The sequence below is a fragment of the Drosophila navojoa genome, chromosome 5, assembly GCF_054131105.1.
Source record: "Drosophila navojoa isolate 15081-1374.11 chromosome 5, UAZ_NAV_1.0, whole genome shotgun sequence".
NCBI classification, from domain to species: Eukaryota; Metazoa; Arthropoda; class Insecta; order Diptera; family Drosophilidae; genus Drosophila; species Drosophila navojoa.
The window spans coordinates 16,478,439-16,497,246 of record NC_142893.1 but is presented as its reverse complement, the minus strand read 5'-3'; the positions used below and the strand labels follow the sequence as shown (position 1 = coordinate 16,497,246).

The 18,808-nt window shown below is 38.0% G+C and overlaps 1 protein-coding gene across 1 annotated transcript in view; it reads left to right on the top strand.

Annotated features, from left to right (window-relative positions):
* The window catches only part of Fili (Fish-lips), a 121,795-nt gene that overhangs the window by 84,642 nt on the left and 18,345 nt on the right, over positions 1-18,808 (top strand). Inside the window, exons 2-3 of the mRNA XM_089260970.1 lie at positions 2,068-2,108; positions 13,802-14,846. Of these exons, the coding sequence (XP_089117096.1) occupies positions 13,932-14,846 (915 nt within the window). The 5' untranslated portion in view covers positions 2,068-2,108; positions 13,802-13,931. The remainder of the gene's footprint in view (positions 1-2,067; positions 2,109-13,801; positions 14,847-18,808) is intronic.

The window sequence follows — 18,808 nt, the reverse complement described above, 5'->3', positions numbered from 1 at the left end:
TGAAAAGGGGCGATTTTTATTTGCCGTCTATTGATGTTATTGACTGAGTGTGTGGCGAAGGGCGAAGGGCGGCGAGGCGGGGCGGCTGCGAAGGGTCCAGCATCCAGCTGTGACCAGAAAAGCAAAACGAAATCGTCTGCGGTACGCGACATACCCGACCAATATAAAAGGGCAGCATAAAAATAAGTAATACTTTCTCTCTCTCACTGTCCCTCTCTCTCTCTCTCTCTCTCTGCCTTTCATATTCCCTTTTTTGTTTGCAATTTAACTTTCATTTTCAATTTTCATGGCCTTTGCGTTGCTTTTTATTTGCGGCCAGCTGAAAATGATGTAGCATTTGGATTTGCTCTGGCGGGGCTTTTATGCTTCCGCTTAAACATAAAATACGTAAAAGCGTGTAAAATGCACCTGAGCTGCGTTTTAGAAATGCCAGACAATGGCCAGACCAGTTGGCAGGAGACGGCGGGCTAAGCAATTGCAATAAAGAGTGATAAAGAGAGCTGCAAAGCGAGAACAAATGAGTCTTTTGTGCCATTGACAGAGATTTTCCACAAAAAAAAAAAGGAAAATATCTTTAAGCATTAGAAATTGCTAAATTAAGTCTTTAATAAACAACATTTAAATGGAATCAGCTGCCATTTGAGCAGCGCAACTGTAATAAGCGGCAATTATTAATTAGTGGAATGCTCATTAAAAATATTGCTGTGGCGCATAAATTTCAACATAATTTGATAGCTGATATAGACAGAGAGAGGGAGGAGGAGTGGGAGAGGGAGAGAGCGAAGGGCGAGCACTGTATTTAAATGGAATTTCCAAGTGGCAGCAAGTCCCTCAGTCAAGTCAAGCTGCGTCAAGCCTCGCTGCTTATCGATTACAGCTCGCCCACACAAACAGACAGAGAAAGAGAGATAGATAGAGAGAGAGAGAGAGAGAGAGAGAGTGAGTGAGTGAGTGAGAGACGAGAAGCCACACAGTTAGCTGGCTGAAGGCCACCCATCCATCGGCTTAGTGTTTTGGAGTGTGGCAAATAAATTGACATTTATCTGTGTGTAACAAGATCAAGTATACGCCACATTGGCCGCTCTCGAGCTCAGCTGTGATTTTGTGGCCAGCTCGCTGATACAGTTGGCTTAAATGCTGCACATGGCTGATTTGAATCGTGGCGACGACATGGCGTATGAGTAATTTATATTGCGTAGCTCGACCTCGAGACACACACGCAAAGAAAATTAAAACGGAAACCAAAACTGTCAAGGCCCAGAACTGAACTGAAGATGTGGAGTTCTGCTTGGCCCAACTAACTAACTAATGACAGCCACTTGGCATTTGATTCGCCGATTAGTGCGTGAGTGTGCGTGCATTGAAAATGCAAATTTAGTTCTTATGGCAAAGTTTGACAGGTGAAACACAAAAACGGTTGAAGAAAGGACTGCAGATTTAGTTTATGGCAAGCCACAGCGAGGGCTGCACTTACGGAACTAGTTCAACTGCACTAGTTCTTATTTTTATTAACAAAGTTCAGCTCAGTTCAGCTTCGACCTTTGCTCCAACTACTTGAGCAACTCTCATTGATGCATGTCCGTTAGTTATCGTTATTGCTGTTGTTGTTGCAGCCCTTCATGGACACCCATGTGTGCGTGTGTCGCTTATCAGCCATCGCGTTGCACGTGGCACGTTGCACATGCAACTCAGCCAGTTGAGTTGTTGCCTTGGCTGACAGCGCTGAAAACTTTGCTGACAGGCAGCAGCAGCAGCAGCTCGCCACGTACATAAGTAGCTGCTAAGTAAGTCAGCCAACAAGCAGCCACATATGTTTAGTTACCTCTGCTATGCCATGCATAAGTGACGCGCCAATCAGAACAGAAAAACACAGAAAACTGATAACCTTTTGATATGGCTGTTTCCTGAGTCCAAAGACCTAAATAGATCTAGATCCTGTTTGCATATGCAATTTGTCTTTAAACTAAACGTAGCTGGGACAGCTCTCTCTCTCTCTCTCCCCTCTCTTTCTTTTCATGTATTCAATTAACACTGCTAACCTAGTTTTCCTCAACTCTCTCTTTGCAGCATTATTCCCAGAGCAGCACAAATACATGCCCAAGTACAAGGTGAGTTGATTTCATTTCCATTCCATTCCACTGCACTCCACACCATTCCACATTCCATTTCATGCCAAGCCACAGGTCTCACTTGGAATGCAATTAGGCTACGGAAATCACACAGATAAGAGCAATTTGATGAGCTCTTGCTGTGCTTTGGCTAGTTTAAAGCAATTGCCATCAAATTTCCTGTGCCCGCAAAAAAATACATATACATATCTATATATAAAGTAATACGATTTTAATGCAACACGGAAATGCGCTCAACGAGGCAGAGACCAGGGCGTCAGAGCTTCTCTTCTGCCATTTCCGCAGGACTTTGCCAAATGAGAGCAAAAACCGAAGAGCTCTACTATTTAGTTCAACTGAAAAGCGCAAAAATCTGGCAGATGCTGCTCACCTATTTGTACTTCCCCTGACAGCTCAAAGCTCTGCCAGTTAGTTAAAAGGGATTCCATATGACATAAGCAGGCAGAGAAGTGCAACAAGTGTTTGTTGGAGCTATATATACCCTCACATTTCCCAGGCAGAGATCTGTTTAGTTCTGCCTCAGCTCAGCTTTAGTTCAACTAAATGCTCTGATCTTTGGCCAGTCTGTCCATATGGCAGTCTCTGACAGTCCCTGCCCTGCCAATACTCTTGGGGTATAAGAACGAGCTATTGCAGCTGTCTAGCCGTCGCCAGGGCGACTAAATGAATTTAAATTACTTTTACGTGCTGCGGCTTCACTTCGTGAATAAATAAATTTTATGCGTAAATATAATTCAATTATCCGACAAAAAGAAAGGCAAATACATGAATTGCAATAACCCATGTGTGTGTGCTTCCCTATTCAGGGCTCGTTGTCAAGCAGCCGCGTTTGGCCATTTTTAAAAATACAAAAAACGAATACTGCCAAAATATGCGGCCATCGATTGCGCTTTATCCACGCTGAGGACACTTTATAGGCACCTCATTGATTTTCATTGATTTTGTGCGAGTTATTTTTATTTTAGATATTTTCTCTACTTATTTTTGCTTCTATTCTCTCCAGTTTCACTTGGATGGGCAAGCAATTTATTGATTTGCTGCTCCCTAGTTATTTAGGCAGACATTTCTCGGGAAAATGTCGTTAACGGCAGCTTTGTTGTTTTTCCAATTGAGGAAAATAACACCTAAGCTAAGGGAATTGCAATGAATTATCTATAAATATATTCTATATATTTATATATTTTTATTTTAGCTTGAATCTAGAAGTATAATTTGGCTTAAGCATCATCTAGTCTAAGCTTATACAAGCCATGCACTTTTTTAATTTCTAAGAATATTTCTTACATATACATATATGTATGTATATCCTTTGAAAATTTCTAGAGTCTCAACACAATCTCTCTCCCTCTCTCTCTCCCTTAACTTATATCTGTCTATTTTTCTAACATTCCATTCAATACCAATTTCTTTTATTTTTCAGTTCTATTTTTTCTTCTTCTCAATAGTTTTATCTTACACTGCACAAAGTGTCCCCAAAAGTGTCCCCAAAAATTGTCTCCACTGCACAGTTCTCATTGTCGATTCTTTTGGGGCTAAAAGTTCCATAAATCACTCAGCGGACTCAACAGGTTGCCATTGGCCCAGTCAGCTCCAATAGTCTGGCCATTTTTCAAGTGCCTGCATTCAATTAACAGTGAAATTTATGTATGGGGAAAGGTCGGGATTCGCCTCACACACAAACACACACATACACATACAGACGCACATATACAGTCAGTTGAGAATTGTTCGTATCAACTGCCAACTGCAATTAAAAGGCAATGAATTTTGCTTTCTCTCTTTTACACACTCTCTTCCATCTCGCTCGCATTTGACTTTGCTGCCCTGCCAATGTGTGGGCGTGGTGCCTTAAAAGTAAAACACTTAACTTAAATTGTGTTCAACAGCTGGAAATGAACAGCAGCAGCAGCGGGGGCAGCGGCAGAGCTGTAGCAGTCGCGCATTGCTTTAATTTTTGGGCATCGCCTCTGCGTCCGCCTCCTGCCGCAGCAGTGCCGTCTCCTGCTTGCTATGATTATAATTTATTGATTCCACGGCCATTGGGGAAACATCTGTCCGGCGAGTGTTTTAAAAATAGTTTGTGCATGTTTTATGTACATTTTATACATTTTATTTAACAATTTTCGTTTGTTTCGAGCACAAGTTCAAACAGCAACCACGCCCACAAGCTGTGGACATTAGCAAAAGCTGCTGTGATGCCCCCTTTTTGGCAACATATTTCACATTTTTTATGATTTCCACATTTTGTTTTTCATATATATATTTTTTCTTTGACAAAGTGGAATTTGAAAGTGTCTGCGTGCAGCTGTCACAGCCACGCCCCTACGCCCGCAGCGGCGCCCACTTGCAACAGCTTGCTAATAAAATTATTAACGTGTAAATTCTTGCGACTTATTTAGCTGCCAATTAATAAATTTTATATTCAGCTGCGCGTCGCACTGTGCCCCCCTCCCCCTTCGCATTCCACTGAAGGCTGCCCACTCCACCCCCATGTGGGGCCAGCGGCAGGGCCTGCTGCCACCCGCAATATGTGTCTGGCATATTAATGAGCATTTGTTACACTTCTCGACGAAAATTTATGTGTCCAGGTTAAATTCCTGGGATTGCTGAGCGCTCTTCATTCAGTTTGTTCATTTGTTAAATTAATTTATGTTCCTGTCCGTTGAATTTCGAACAAAATATTTAGTGACATTGCCAAACAATGGCAGGCATTTGGTTTATTTATTTTATTCTTAATTTCTGAGTGTGTTTTTCAACCCTTTGATTTAGTCACAGAGAAATGATGTAAGAGCTAAATATATTGGTGTATAAGAAAATTAATATATACATATATTTATGTATGAACAGCGCCGTTCATTTGAATAGATTTAAAGAATCTGGTCTAAATTTTCTTAATTTATTTATCATATTTCTATTTTTACTCGCTTTGCAAAACAATCGAGTTATTATTCAAGGCGTTTACTTGATAACAAATATTTAATGCAATTTTTAAGAAATATTAAATAGTATTTTATATATCATTTTGCTGCATTTCATTGTTTAAGCTAATGAATTCCTTGAAGTTTGCTTTATAATATTTATATAATTATTTTTTAAATACAGTATACTTAGTTATTTAATATTGGTAGAAAATAAAATAGAAAATTAAATTAAAAATGTAAATATATTGATAAAAAATAATAAAAATCATAAAAATATAAATTTTAATATTCTTTAGTTATTTACATATCTATATTGATATTTTTATTTTGATTTTTAATCATTTAATTGTTACATTTACGTATTATTTATGTATTCATTTCTTACTTATTTGATTCTTATTTATTTATATATACATATATTTATTTATTTATTTATTTATTTAATTTTTTATTTATTTATTTATTATTTATTTGTATAATTCTTTTTTATTTATTTAAAATAAATAAATATTATTTATTTGTATAATTCTTATTTATTTATTATTATTTTTATTTTTATTATTATTTTTTAAATTGTTTTTTTTTTTTTATTTATATATGCAATAGAATAGATTTCGAGTTTAAAGTTTAAGAAAAAAATTTTTTTTTTAATTTTGTAAAACGTCAAACCTATTCAGCTGGACAGTGCTGTATATGCAAAACAAATTTGAGGCTTATAGTGTTATTATTTATTATTTAATTCCTCACTTTGCTTATGTTAACTGTTGCACAAGCCAATGGAACGTATTGCCATGGATCTATATATATTTCTAGCTGCTAGTTCTCTCTCTCTCTTTCTTTCTTTCTCTCTCTCTCTCTCTCTCTCTCTCTCTCATATTAGCATGCCAAGCACGTTGGCCGTGCAAAATACTTTAATATGCCGAAAAAAATGTTGCTGGTCTGCTCGTAAATAAGTAGAGCTGCTTGAACACGCCCCCCTCTCACACCCACACCCACACACACACTCACATATTAAACTTTGACCCATTTCATAGTGGCACATTTGCATAACGACAACGACGGTGGTTCGTGGTGGTGGTGCCACAAAACCCTTTCGAAATAAATTAAAAACGAAAATCTAGCTAAATATTTAATTGGCACACACACACACATGATATTAGAGCTAAGCTCTCGCTCTATCTCCCGCTTTCTCTTCCTCTCTCTTGGGAGATTTCATAAAAATGAACAGTGAGCACTCTAATTGTTATACGTTATCCGCAGAGCAAATATGCGGAGTACACTGAACCAGTGGCCAAAATCTGCTTTGTTGCTTTGCTTGGAGCAAGCTCCAGCTGAAGTCGCCCGGCGCCATTGTGTCCCAGTGCCTGGCTCCGTGTTGGCTTTTTGGCGAATTTTTAATGGACGCCACTAGCTGCACAACGTATTTCACTTCATTTCTTATTCACGCGCCCTACGGCTGCCTAAAAAGCACAGTCCCCGAACTTCAGCCTCGGTACCCCGTGTACGCCTTTGCCATGGCTTGCGGCAGCGGCCTCAACCCTAGCTGCAGGAAAATGTTTGCCTTGGCGTCCGAAAAAAAGGTTTGCGTGCCAAATTATTGTGCCAGTGGCCCAAAGTTTTTTCCCTCCCTCTCACACTCTGCCGGCAGACTTTTATTTTGTTGTAGGTATTTCTTTTTTCTTCTTCCTCTTTTGTTGTTCCTGTTGCTGCCATTTGGCAGCAGCCAAAACGCAAAGTGCGTTGTACTCGACTCCTTTTTTTTTTTTAAGGCTGCCAGTGAAAATCGATATTATTCACTGGCGTACAACGTGATGTATGAGCGATATGGCGAGCTGCAGCAGGCCAACAGCAATGTGTTGACAGTATTTAAACGTATTTCGATATGAAATTGGATTAAATGCAAAAGTAATTAAAGTGCTTATTAATATTTAATTCTTTACAAAAACTATTTTTTATATAACAAATAATATATTATTTTATTATTGCTTATTATTATTGCAGATTATTACCTAATATTTCTTTAATAACTATATTATTTATTATTGCTTTAATTTTATTTTTATCTTATTACTGTTATGTTTTTATTCTTTTTAAATTAATATTTAAATTTTATTTTTAGCCAAAATTTATTTTGTATTTATTTACATACCAATTTGATCTATTATTTTACTTTATTTTTTATTTATGTTGTAACAACTTCTATTAACCGTTTCTGTATTTAATTTACTGTATTTATTATATATATTTTTTATCTTTTTAGTTCCTTATATATTTTATTTTATTGTAAGTCTTTATAAATATTTTACTTTATTTATTTAGTTTTTACTTTGTATTTTTAATTGGAATTCGGGTAACCTTTCCTTTTTTATATTATTTCGCAGTTTATTTGTCTCAACTCAAAATAATTTTTTCATATATATTTATTTATTAACTTTTTTAATTTTTATTTATGGTTTAATTTTATTTTAATTTAATTTAACTTATTATTTTAATATAAATTCATTTATAGGTTCTTTTTATTTTCTTTTATATTTATGCATTGCCAAATTAAGCTAAGTTGTAAGCTAACATTCATTAAAATTAAATTAGGCAATATATATACTAGCAAATGTTTTAGACTCGCTGTTGAGGTATTAGCCAAGAAAGTTGAAGCTGCCTGGGAAAATGGTAAACTTTGCGCACATGTGCCAGCGTCCAAGAACGAAATTATATTTAATTTTTTATGTCAGTTTCTGTCTGCTTTCCCATCCATTGCCAGTTGTTGTTGTTGTTGTTGTGGTGTGCTTCAGTTGATTTGCAACACAGAAAAAAATAAATAGAATAAAAAAACGCAGAGAGAGAGATAGAGAGAGGGTAGACAAGCGCAAACTGCGGCAGCGCCTTTTCAAATGGCTTAATAAGCGGCACCAAAACAACAACAACAACAACAAGAACTAGTGGAATATCTCGAGCTGTCTCGCTGTTGCAGACGCCGTGGCAGACGCAGCAGCAGATGCAGACAGACGGACAGACAGACAGACAACGTGCAACGTGCTGCCTGCAGCAGGCAACGAGCGCAGCAGACGCCATGCGGCAAAATAAAAACCCCAAACACCATAAAATAGACACAAAAACTGCGAACTAGGTATTTAAAAATATATATCGCCCCGCTCTGTATGAGGATCGCCAAGTGGCGGAGCCCAAAAATAATGCGACAATTGCATTAAGTGCACAATGGATGGATGACCGAGCAGCACGGCCCACAGCAGCAGCAGCAGCAGCAGCAGCAGCAGCAGCAGCAGGAAGAGGGATGAGCAGGAGGCGGCAACAGTGGCGACTGCCTGGCAAATGAAAATATTTTATCTTTATATGCAGTTTGCAGTTTGCAGTTTTTGTCGCTCATTCTTTCTGCTTTTCAGCTGTTGTTGCTGGAGCTTTACTGCACTAAATGGAAGAGATGCTCAACTGGTTTTTATTATTATGTTGTGCCTGGGTTATGGTCAAATAAAGTTTTCGGCTTTATCTAGCGTGTGTTTGCTGAAGAGTTGAGACAGAGCGAGGGAGGGGGAGAGAGGGAGAGGGAAAATGTGACATATTAAGTGTAAAGTTGGCCAAAATGCTCGTGAAAGGCTAACGATTAACTGAAGTGCTGGCCATATCTAATACTTCAAACGCAATTAATAGATACGGAAATGTGTGTATGCTAACATGTTGTTATCTTTATGGTTAAACTATATAATATAACAGGAAGTGGTTTATCGGGAATTAAATTGGATATAAAACTTAGAGGACTTGAATCGTACGTTAATTAAATTTGTTTTGGTGAATGTCATTTATATGAGATATTGATATATAATATATAATAAATTTATATATATATATAAATTATATTTTTTAGGTAGATAAGATTTAAAGAAATTTGGGGCTTTAAACTATTCAACCCATCTCAAAATATTCTCAGAAACCAATCAAGCATCACTGGTCAACATAATAATTATTTAAATGTTATATAGAATTATTTCAAATAAATTGCAATATAATAAAACAAAAAATATTAAAAAAACAAATTCTAATTTTAAAAATAAATTTAAAATTAAAAAATAATTAAAATTAAAGTTAAAAAATTTTTAAAAATTAAATAAAGATAAAAAATGAATAAAAAATAAATAAAAATTAAAAATGAGCAACAAATTTCAAGTAAATCTTAAATACAAACTGAAGCACCACAAAGGTTTCTTTAAGCTTGAAAAATTATTGTCATAATATTTTAAATACCTACCGATTCAGAATATGGCTTCAATTCATATCAAAAAATATGCTTAAATAGTTAAAGTCACCTCTAAAATTTAAATGACAAATAAAAATGTTTAAAAGCATTTTATGCTCTGTGGAATGCAGAGACATGCAACATGCGACAAAGTCTCCGAAAAGAACACAATTTTGCGTTTAGCTCTGTCAGGCTGACAAAGTGACCGCCACGCCCACAATTTGTGGGGGCCGTTCGCTTGCCGGCAGCTGACCAGCTGAACAGTTCTAAGCAGAACGCAACGAAACAAACAACAACAACAACAACAGAGCTCTGTCTACGGCTGTGTCGGCTGTGCCAACAATTGCATTAATTATGCGTGCGGCAACATTTTGTGGCAAAGGCTTTTGCCAAATTGCCACAGCGGAGGCACTTGAAAGTTTTGCAGACACTCAATTATATGGTCCAAGCAGAGCAGGCCGGCAGCAGGAGCAGGAGACGGCAAATGGAGAACTGCCGCCTGGTGACAGCGGCGACATCAACAATTCATCTTTGACGCGCAGAGAGAGGGAGAGAGAGAGAGCGAGAGAGAGAGAGAGAGAGAGAGAGAGAGAGAGAGAGAGAGATATTGTTAGAGTGGGACAATTTGTGCGTGCCGCACTTCAAAGCGATTCGAGTTGGGGAATCGAGGCAAAGAATCTGCAGCATTGTCTGTGCTCCATGTCGACGACGTTGCCTTTTCTGTTTGCCTATTCAATAACTGAGATCCGTGCGAGAGTTGGCCAGGGCGGAGCAGGAGGAGGAGGAGGAGTGGCTGGCTGGCTGGCTGACAGACGAGCCAAATGCTAATCTTGATAAAAATAAACGCACTCGGGCACGTTGAGGTGGAAAAGTTGGCGCGTCTCACGTTTTTCGTCGCATTTTCAATTTGCTTGGCATTTGCCTGGCCATTGTCAGCATATCCCACCCATTGCCCCAGCTCTGGTGCGCCCTCCCTCTCCCTCTGCCTCTCCCTCTCCCTCTCGCTGGTTGGACCTTTGCTAAGTGAATATTAATATTGACTTTTTGCCTGTTTGCTTTCGCATAGTTTGCAAAGTTTTTCACCTTTGATTGTTACGCTTGCTCGCTTCCTCCATAGCCTTAACCTGAACCTGAACCTGAACCCTGACCTCACCCGCTTACCATTTGTGGCCTTAGAGTCAACGCAGAGTCGCCCGTCCCCTGCTCGCTCAGCTCTCATTCCCAGACTCATCTCAATGGTTGGTTTGAAATTTATGTGCAAAGTTTTATGCGTGGCAAGAGTCTTGGAATGGGAGCTGCTGCTGCTCCAGCTCCTGCTCGTGCTCCTACTCCTGCTGCTGGTGTAGGTTCTTTTCCATTATCAGCATTTGATGCTGCTTCCTTGTCGGCAGTTGCTATTATTTTCCATTTTTATGACATTTAACTGCACGTCCCGTTCCCAGCGCCAGGGCCCTCTCTATCTACCTCAGTTAGACTTTCGGTTCCAGGTACTCTCACAGTCACGCTTGTATTAAAATAAATTGACGAAAAAAAAAGGCAAGCAAACAATGTCAATTTAATTAAATGAAGCTTATATAAAACCGGGTAGAAGTTGCCATGTGGGCGTGGCAAAGCATTTGAATTTTTGGTTAAGATGCCGCCATAAAGTTAATGAATGCCGGATTGGGATAAGACTTATGACACGAGCTACATGAGAATGAGTTGGAGAGCGAGTGAAAGAGAGAGAGAGGGAGAGAGAGAGAGAGAGAGAGAGAGGTCTATGAATTTCGTTGAGCGAGCAACCTTTGTTTGGGTTTTGGTGATATTTGCACAGGTTTAAAATGTTTAATATGGTATGTACCACAACTTTTAAGAGCTTGAACTACTAGAAGAGCTTCTAGCACCACACCACTCTTACTGAGAGGCTTAGTCACAGTCTCTGTTCTTCAACTCACAGAAAAACTGTAGCTCCAATACTTCTATATTTTTGGTAAGCTTTATTGAAATGCTACCGTGCTCTACTTGAAGTCTTTAGTTCTTAAGAGTTAGATGCTATGGTTGAGCTATTGATATATCGATATCAACTACAGCTTACTAATGAGTTATTAATATATATCGATATTAAATTCTGCTACTGATGAGCTAAAAAATGTTTATTCTTATTCCAATAGACGAACATAAATTAGCTTAGAATAAATATAAATAATATTTAATGATAAATATCTACCATAAATAAATAAGGAGCAAACAAGAATAAACAAGAATTAGTCACTTATAGTCGAATTTTCATTTCTATATCCAAAAAGTATTTATGTAGGTTCTCCTTAGCAAACTTAAACTCTCATTATTATCAGCAATGTATATCCCTTCGCTCTTATGCCACTCGCAACTCTTCTTTTACAACTATAAGCAGCAGCTTGATTTATATCTCAATTATGAAATAAGTCGACTTAAGCACTTTTCTTCAGTTTCACACACACACACACACACACACACACACGTACACATACACGCATACATTGCCAGTCACTCGCCGGCTTACATACACCTTTCAGTTGACGTACATATTTAAGCATTTTATAAGCCTATTAAGAACCAACTTCGATGATGTTGGCCCCATTAAAACTACCACAGAATGAAAAGTGGGCGCCGAAAGTGCAACAAAAACAACAATTTTGAAAAGTTGTTGCCCTTTGACGGCGCCTGCTCTCAGCTAGGTCGCTCCAATTTGGATGGCTCGGGCCAGTTCTTAACTACCCTAGGCTACGGCTCCACAGCTCCGGCTCGTGCAACCGCAAGCGATGGCGTACTATCAAAATATTTGCCACAATGAAATCATATTTGTGTGCCCTGGCAGTGCCACGCCCCCACTTAGGGTATATGTACGCGACGAAAGTTGATGGAGAGGAGCAGGCGCTCAAAGGGCAGGAGTAGGAGCGGTAGCGGGCGAGGTAGTGGAGGCCGTCGACTGGGACTTGACTATAGTCAAGTGAGGCTGGCGTGCGAAAGTTTATTAAAAACTTTGTGTGCCTTTTGCTTTATTTTTTTTATACAAACAAACAAGCGCGCACACACACACACACGTGACAAACACACAAAAACACAAACACACACACGCACACAATGTTACAAAAAGCAACAGGAGCGACAACAACAACAATAACATTGGCCATGTGAAACTTAATAATTCACACAGGAGTGAATTTTTCACAATTTTCACTTTTTTTTGCCGTTGCCGCTGTGGGCCAGGGAGGTTGACAAACAGCCCCTAGCCCCCAGCCCTCACTCGAGTCGAGTGGTGGAGGCGCGATTGGTTGGTTAGTTGACGCTGCTTGCCTTTTCTTGTTTTTCACCAAATTTTATTGAAGCGTAAAATATGATCCAAAAACTGCGCAGCCACACGAGCCAAAAAAAAAATAAAAAAATAAAACAAAGAAAATTTGCTAAAGAGAGCAAAAGTAGTTGGTGTGTGTATGTGTGTGTGTGTGTGATGTGAGTGTGAGGCTTCAACTTTTGTTGACAGAATGAAACCTCAAAAGTTTGCGCTGCTTTTATTATTTGTTTTACAGCTAGTTAAGAGCATTGTGCAAATTGCTGGCGTGTGCTTGAGGGGATTTCTTTAATGAGACGGAGGGTGAGTGGGTGTGTGTGTGTGTGTTTGCGCTCGACATATGCAAATGGCAGAGTAACAGACAGACAAACAGACAGCCAATAAATTGTCTGCCAGTAATTTGTTAATTACTTAATTGCGTGTTGGCCAAAGGGCAAATATTTAAATGATCAGCCCAAAAGTAGGCAATAGAAAATGAACCAAGCAAATGCTTGAATTTAAAGCGCTCAGCCGGAAGGTATGCAACACTTTTTTAAACTTCAAAACTTGGCAATTATCTTGTACCATAATAAATATTTATATTACATTTAATATGGAAATCTGCGCCCTTAAAGAGTTTCTCGTTTTCTTCTTTTTTTCTGTGGTATCTGTGCAACGAAACTTTTGCGGCTGCTGCCAGTTTATTTAACACACTCGCAATTTTACTTATTTTCAGTTTATTTTTTGTTAGACACGCCGCAAGATTTATGCGCATAAGTTGCTCGCTAATATTTCATAACCTGAGCCAAAGCACAAGTCAAAACTCGTTTGAACGACCAAAAGTGCTGACAACTCGCACAGAAAGTTGCTGAGTTTCCAGACGGCGAGCGTTCAGCTAACTGGGAAATGAAAATGATATTGAGTTGAGTTAGCTCTGCTGCATTTTATGGCGGCGTTCACAGCGCACAAATGTCGGCAGTTTTTGCTAATGTGTGTAGAGTAAAATGGAAAAAAGAAGTTATTTTATGCAAAGCATCTTAGACTTGGCATAGGCTGCAGCATAAATGTACTTTAAAGAATATCTCCAATGCATATTTATAAAGTCCTATAATACTCTTAACTCTTAATAAGATAGAGCTTAAGCCAGAGATTGTGTGTATATAAATTAATTAACTAATATCTTTTATCTCTCTCTCTCTCTGCCTTGCACACACAGCACTCTGTGTCAGCCATGACGTCCAATAACTGGTGATTCTCCACCTCAAGCAACAGCAGCATCTACAGCAGCAACTAGAAGCGAGACAACAACAGCAACAACAACAAGGCGCAATCGAACAGTCCACAAAATGGAAACCGACACACACAACAACAACAACAACAGCAACAGGAACAGGTACAACAACAACAACTGCAACAAATTTAACTCACACACAAAGTGGCGACAGGACAGCAAGCCTCCATCTCTGGGCAGTCGCACTACGGCAACTCTGCCCCTGCTCCAGCTCCTGTTCCTGCTGCTGCTGCTGCTGTTACCTGGCCGCATCGATGCCTTCTGCCCCTCAAAGTGTCAGTGCCTGGGCGGCGATGCAAACAGTCGCGCCCTGTGCGTGGACGCCGCACTGGAGGATGTGCCCATTCAGCTCAATCCGGAAACAAAGTACATAAATCTAACACTGAATCGCATACGTAATCTGGAATTCACGCTGCCCTTCTACATGAAACTGGAGGTGCTGGATCTCTCGCAGAACATCATCGAAACGCTGGGCTCCAAGAATTTCGAATACCAGACGGAGCTGCGCACCCTCAACCTGAGCAGGAATCTGGTCAGTGCACTGCATAAGCATGCCTTCAAGGGCCTGACCAATCTGCTGCTGCTGGATCTCAGCTACAATCGCATCGAGACCGTGCATCCGACGGCGCTGGGCGATCTGGCGGCGCTGGTGGAGCTCGACCTGACCAACAACAATATTGTGAGCCTGGAGGATAACTGCTTCAAGGGCATGATGTCGCTGGAGGTGCTCGTGTTTCGCAACAATCGGCTATTGGATGTGCCGGCCAGCAATCTGTGGCATCTGCATGCGCTCAAGAGCCTGGACATGTCCGATAATCTGGTGGAATTTGTGCGCAACGATAGCTTCGAGGGCCTCAAGGAGCTGCTCGCCCTCAGCGTGCGGGGCAATGTGATGAGCGAACTGGATGTGGGCGCCTTCGAGGGTCTCATCTCGCTCAAGCACTTGGACCTATCGGATAACAATTTGACGGTGAGTGTGGGGCCATAAACAACATGCGGCAACATGTCGTATACTTGTTAGATAAAATAATTTAGCATGAAACGGGCGCTTGGCACATTCTCTTATATACATACATACCTACATACATATATCCACTTGGCCAACAGCTAAAATATTGCGGCTGCCTTTTAGGGCTCACACACACAGACACACAAACACACTCACACACATAAATCAGACACTTTGCTCTGTTGCTTGCGTAGTAAATCCTGTGACCAACACTTTGCAAAGCGGATTGCAGCAGTCGCCCATGTCCTGCTACGACATGGACGGCAGCTTAAGCTCGTCCTTCCTGCCTGCTGCTGCCTCCTGCCAGCTGCCTGCTGCATACGCAAAATTAATAACCATAACTTGTTGTTGTTGTAGTTGCTGTCGCTGCGCCTGTGTAAGTGTGCTTAGAACTTCATACACACACACACACACACACGCACAGAGTCGTATATGGTGCGTCCTTTGCCCATGTCCTTTGCTATTTATGCATGCAAACATGTCCGTGCCGTGCTGATTTCTGTTGCGTATACACTTTGCTCAGGGCCCACGGCCATTCGTCGACATTTTGCGTTCGTTAAATGCTGCCTCTATCCTCAACGACACGCCCACTTTCCTGTTACAGTTCCCCCTTTTTTTTGGGGGGTGGGGTCCAGCCACACTTTAAGTTTGCTTTGCCACAGCCACAGAGCGAGTTGTTTTCAAGCAGCTTAAACGTCGTTCATAGTTGAGTGAGAAACATTTGTTGCTTTTTTCACCACACACACACACACGTACACACACACATACTTACTTGCTGCAACTCTGAAAAGTGTGCTACACGCAAGTGATGTAAGGGCAAGAGTTTGGTCAAATTTAAAGTGTAATCTATGTAGATGAATCTTGAACTTCTAAAGATTGAAATTGAGGAGTATTAGCAGGAAGACAGATGCATAAATAATTAATATATGTAAGATGAACAAATAATAATAATAAAAATTAAAACAAGAAATTTAAAGTACAAATTTATTGTACAGATTCCCCACTTCATAAAATATAATAAAAATATTAATAATAATATAAATATATATTAGTTTTTATATAAATATTATTATAAAAACCAAATTATATTTTTGTGATATAATATGTATATGTAGAGTGAGTAATATTAATATTTGGTTTGTTATTATTCAACTGCAAACGTCTATAAAATATATCATATTAATTGAAATTAAAAAAACTTAAATGCTAAATTGTAGATTGAAAAAAAATTCTTTTCTATAAGGTATATATCAATATAGTATTTTTAACATAGCTAACGAATATTATTTATAAACCGGAAAAAAAACTTGAAAAATTAGAAACCAAATATAAAATAATACAAACTGAATAAATATTACTCCTATATGTGTATATAATTTATTTTTAACTAAAGTTTTTTATAATTGATATAATAGAAAGTCTTTATATCAATTTTATACTTTTGCAACACGTTTTACAATAGTAATAGTAATAATGATCAAATTAATTTAATTTTCTTCTTGATATTCAGAAATTTCATTTCAAATTAGATCTAACAGTTTTTTGTTGTTTTTCTTCACTAAGCATTAATTTTGTTACTTTTTAGGATTTTACAGTCTGTTAATTTACAGATCAGGCATACCACATAATAAATGTGTTCACTTATTTAATACAAATTTATTTTATATAATATCTATATTATATAATAAGATATAAATTTAATTTAAAATGATTTTTTTTTGCATAAAGTTCATTGTGCCAAAAAAAACTTGTCAAGTTTAGCCCGCAGCCCAGACAGACTGACATGCATAATCATGCTAATCTGCAGGGGAATTTCGAAGATGCACACAACAATATCATAGAGCAGGCAAATGGAATACGTAAGGGGATCAGGCACACACCTGAGTGGAACCTATGCTTATGGCTGCTCTATAAGAACTGGGACCATGTCTGCGCATAATAAAAGAACAAGCAAGCAGCTAGGCAGGGGAAAGAGACAGACAGAGTAGTATTAGAAGCAACAATGGAATGCAGTTTAGTAAATACCAAAAACATGCTACAGCGACCAAAAACAAACGACGCCATGCAGAGCTCAAGATGAGCAGCTCCAAAAAGCAGTCAAATGAATTTTTTTCGTACCACTCAACTGGCTAGTGGGCTGGGCTGATGGGGTGGTGTTGGTGGCAAGTGCAGCTGCACGGACAGAGCGCTGCATGCCATTGCATAGTTTGCTGCACACGGTCACAGTATTAGGTATTGCCCGTACGGAGTAGAGTGCACACGGCCAGACCCCATATATTTCAGCTGCAAAATGCCAAAAGGTATTTTAAGTAGTTTCGAACTGATTCCAAGCGCCATAAATTCTTCTGTCCGTTGCCGTTGACTACGCGCAGCAGCAGCAGCAGGAGCAGGAGTAGCAGGAGTAGTGGCAGGAGTTGTAGCTCCACCTGCTTAGCTTCGGCCATGCCAGGCATTTGGTGCTTAGCGCTTCAGTATCCTTTATCCCTTTTTAACGACCATAAATATATATATGTGTGCGACTGTCTGTGTGTGGTTGACTGTGTGTGTGTGTGTGTATGCAGGCCAGACAGTTAGCTAGACGTGCAGCTAGCAAGGTGCGCAATGTATTCGTCAGACTGCGGCCATGTTGCCTGTTGTTTTTCATCCCAAAGCTCCAGTCGATGCCAGTTTGCATAAAACAAAGCAACAACAACAACAACAGCAATAGCAGCAGCAGCTAAGGCAACAACTAGAGAGTCTGTGATTACATGGTGCATAAAAATGCACTCAGCTATGCAGTCCGAAGGCAATATCAGGTACTCGGCAACCGGGGCTCAATATCTGCAAGCAGGAACTAAAGTTTAGCCTTTACCAATTACAAAGTTAGCAGAGTGCATGCAGCTCTTTGAGAGTCAAAGTGCATATTAGTTTGCCTTTTATATATGTATATTTTTAATATAATAAATATTAAACTAAAGTGAATGCTCTTTTGAATTTAAAAAAAAAAAAAAATACATATGCATATATATAAATAAATAAATAATCAGGAAAACAAAAAATTTGCTATTCAGAATTGCCAAGTTTTGGTAAATAAATAATTATAAATATATAAATAATAAAATATATAAATTATATAAATAATTAAATAATAACATTATTTTTTTTATTTTTTTAAATATATACATTTTCACATAAAAAAATATGTTTTTCAGAAAAATTTGTTTTGTTTTTAATTTGAAAAATAAATTTATATAATTATTTAAAACAAATTGGTAGTTATTAAATTAGTTATTAAGTTAACAAATTATTCGCTGTCCTGATTATTTTTAGCGGCCGATTCTTGTAGGTTTTTGCTCAACAATTTTTTTTTTTTATATTTAATGAAATTATGCAGAGCTTAGTTTTATTTTATTTGAAGGAGAGTAAAAGAGAAAAATAGAAAAATTAAAATAATATATACTATACCTTGATAAATGTAAAGAAAATATTTAATAATAGCACGAAGAAGGCACTAAATTATGTACTTACGTTGTTTTTTTATTAATATAATAAATTAATATATAATTTATTTTATTAATTATATAAATGCTATATTATTTGTATAAATTAACATACAATTAATGCATTGCTTGCCATACATTAAATGAATGATAATACATATAAAATAATAAAATTAATATTGCTTGCCACATATTAAATTAATTTTAATATATATTAAATATTGTTATTAATTAATTTAATATATATTAAATATTAAATATTTATTTTAATATATATTAAATATTGCTATTGATATTGCTTGTCATTTGTTAAATAAATTTCAATTTTAATATAAATATGAAATATTAAATATAAAAATAAACAATATCTGAAGCAATTGCCAATTCGGAAATTCTTTAAAATAATGCCAAAATTCTAATATGAGCGCTCAGCAAAAATACAAA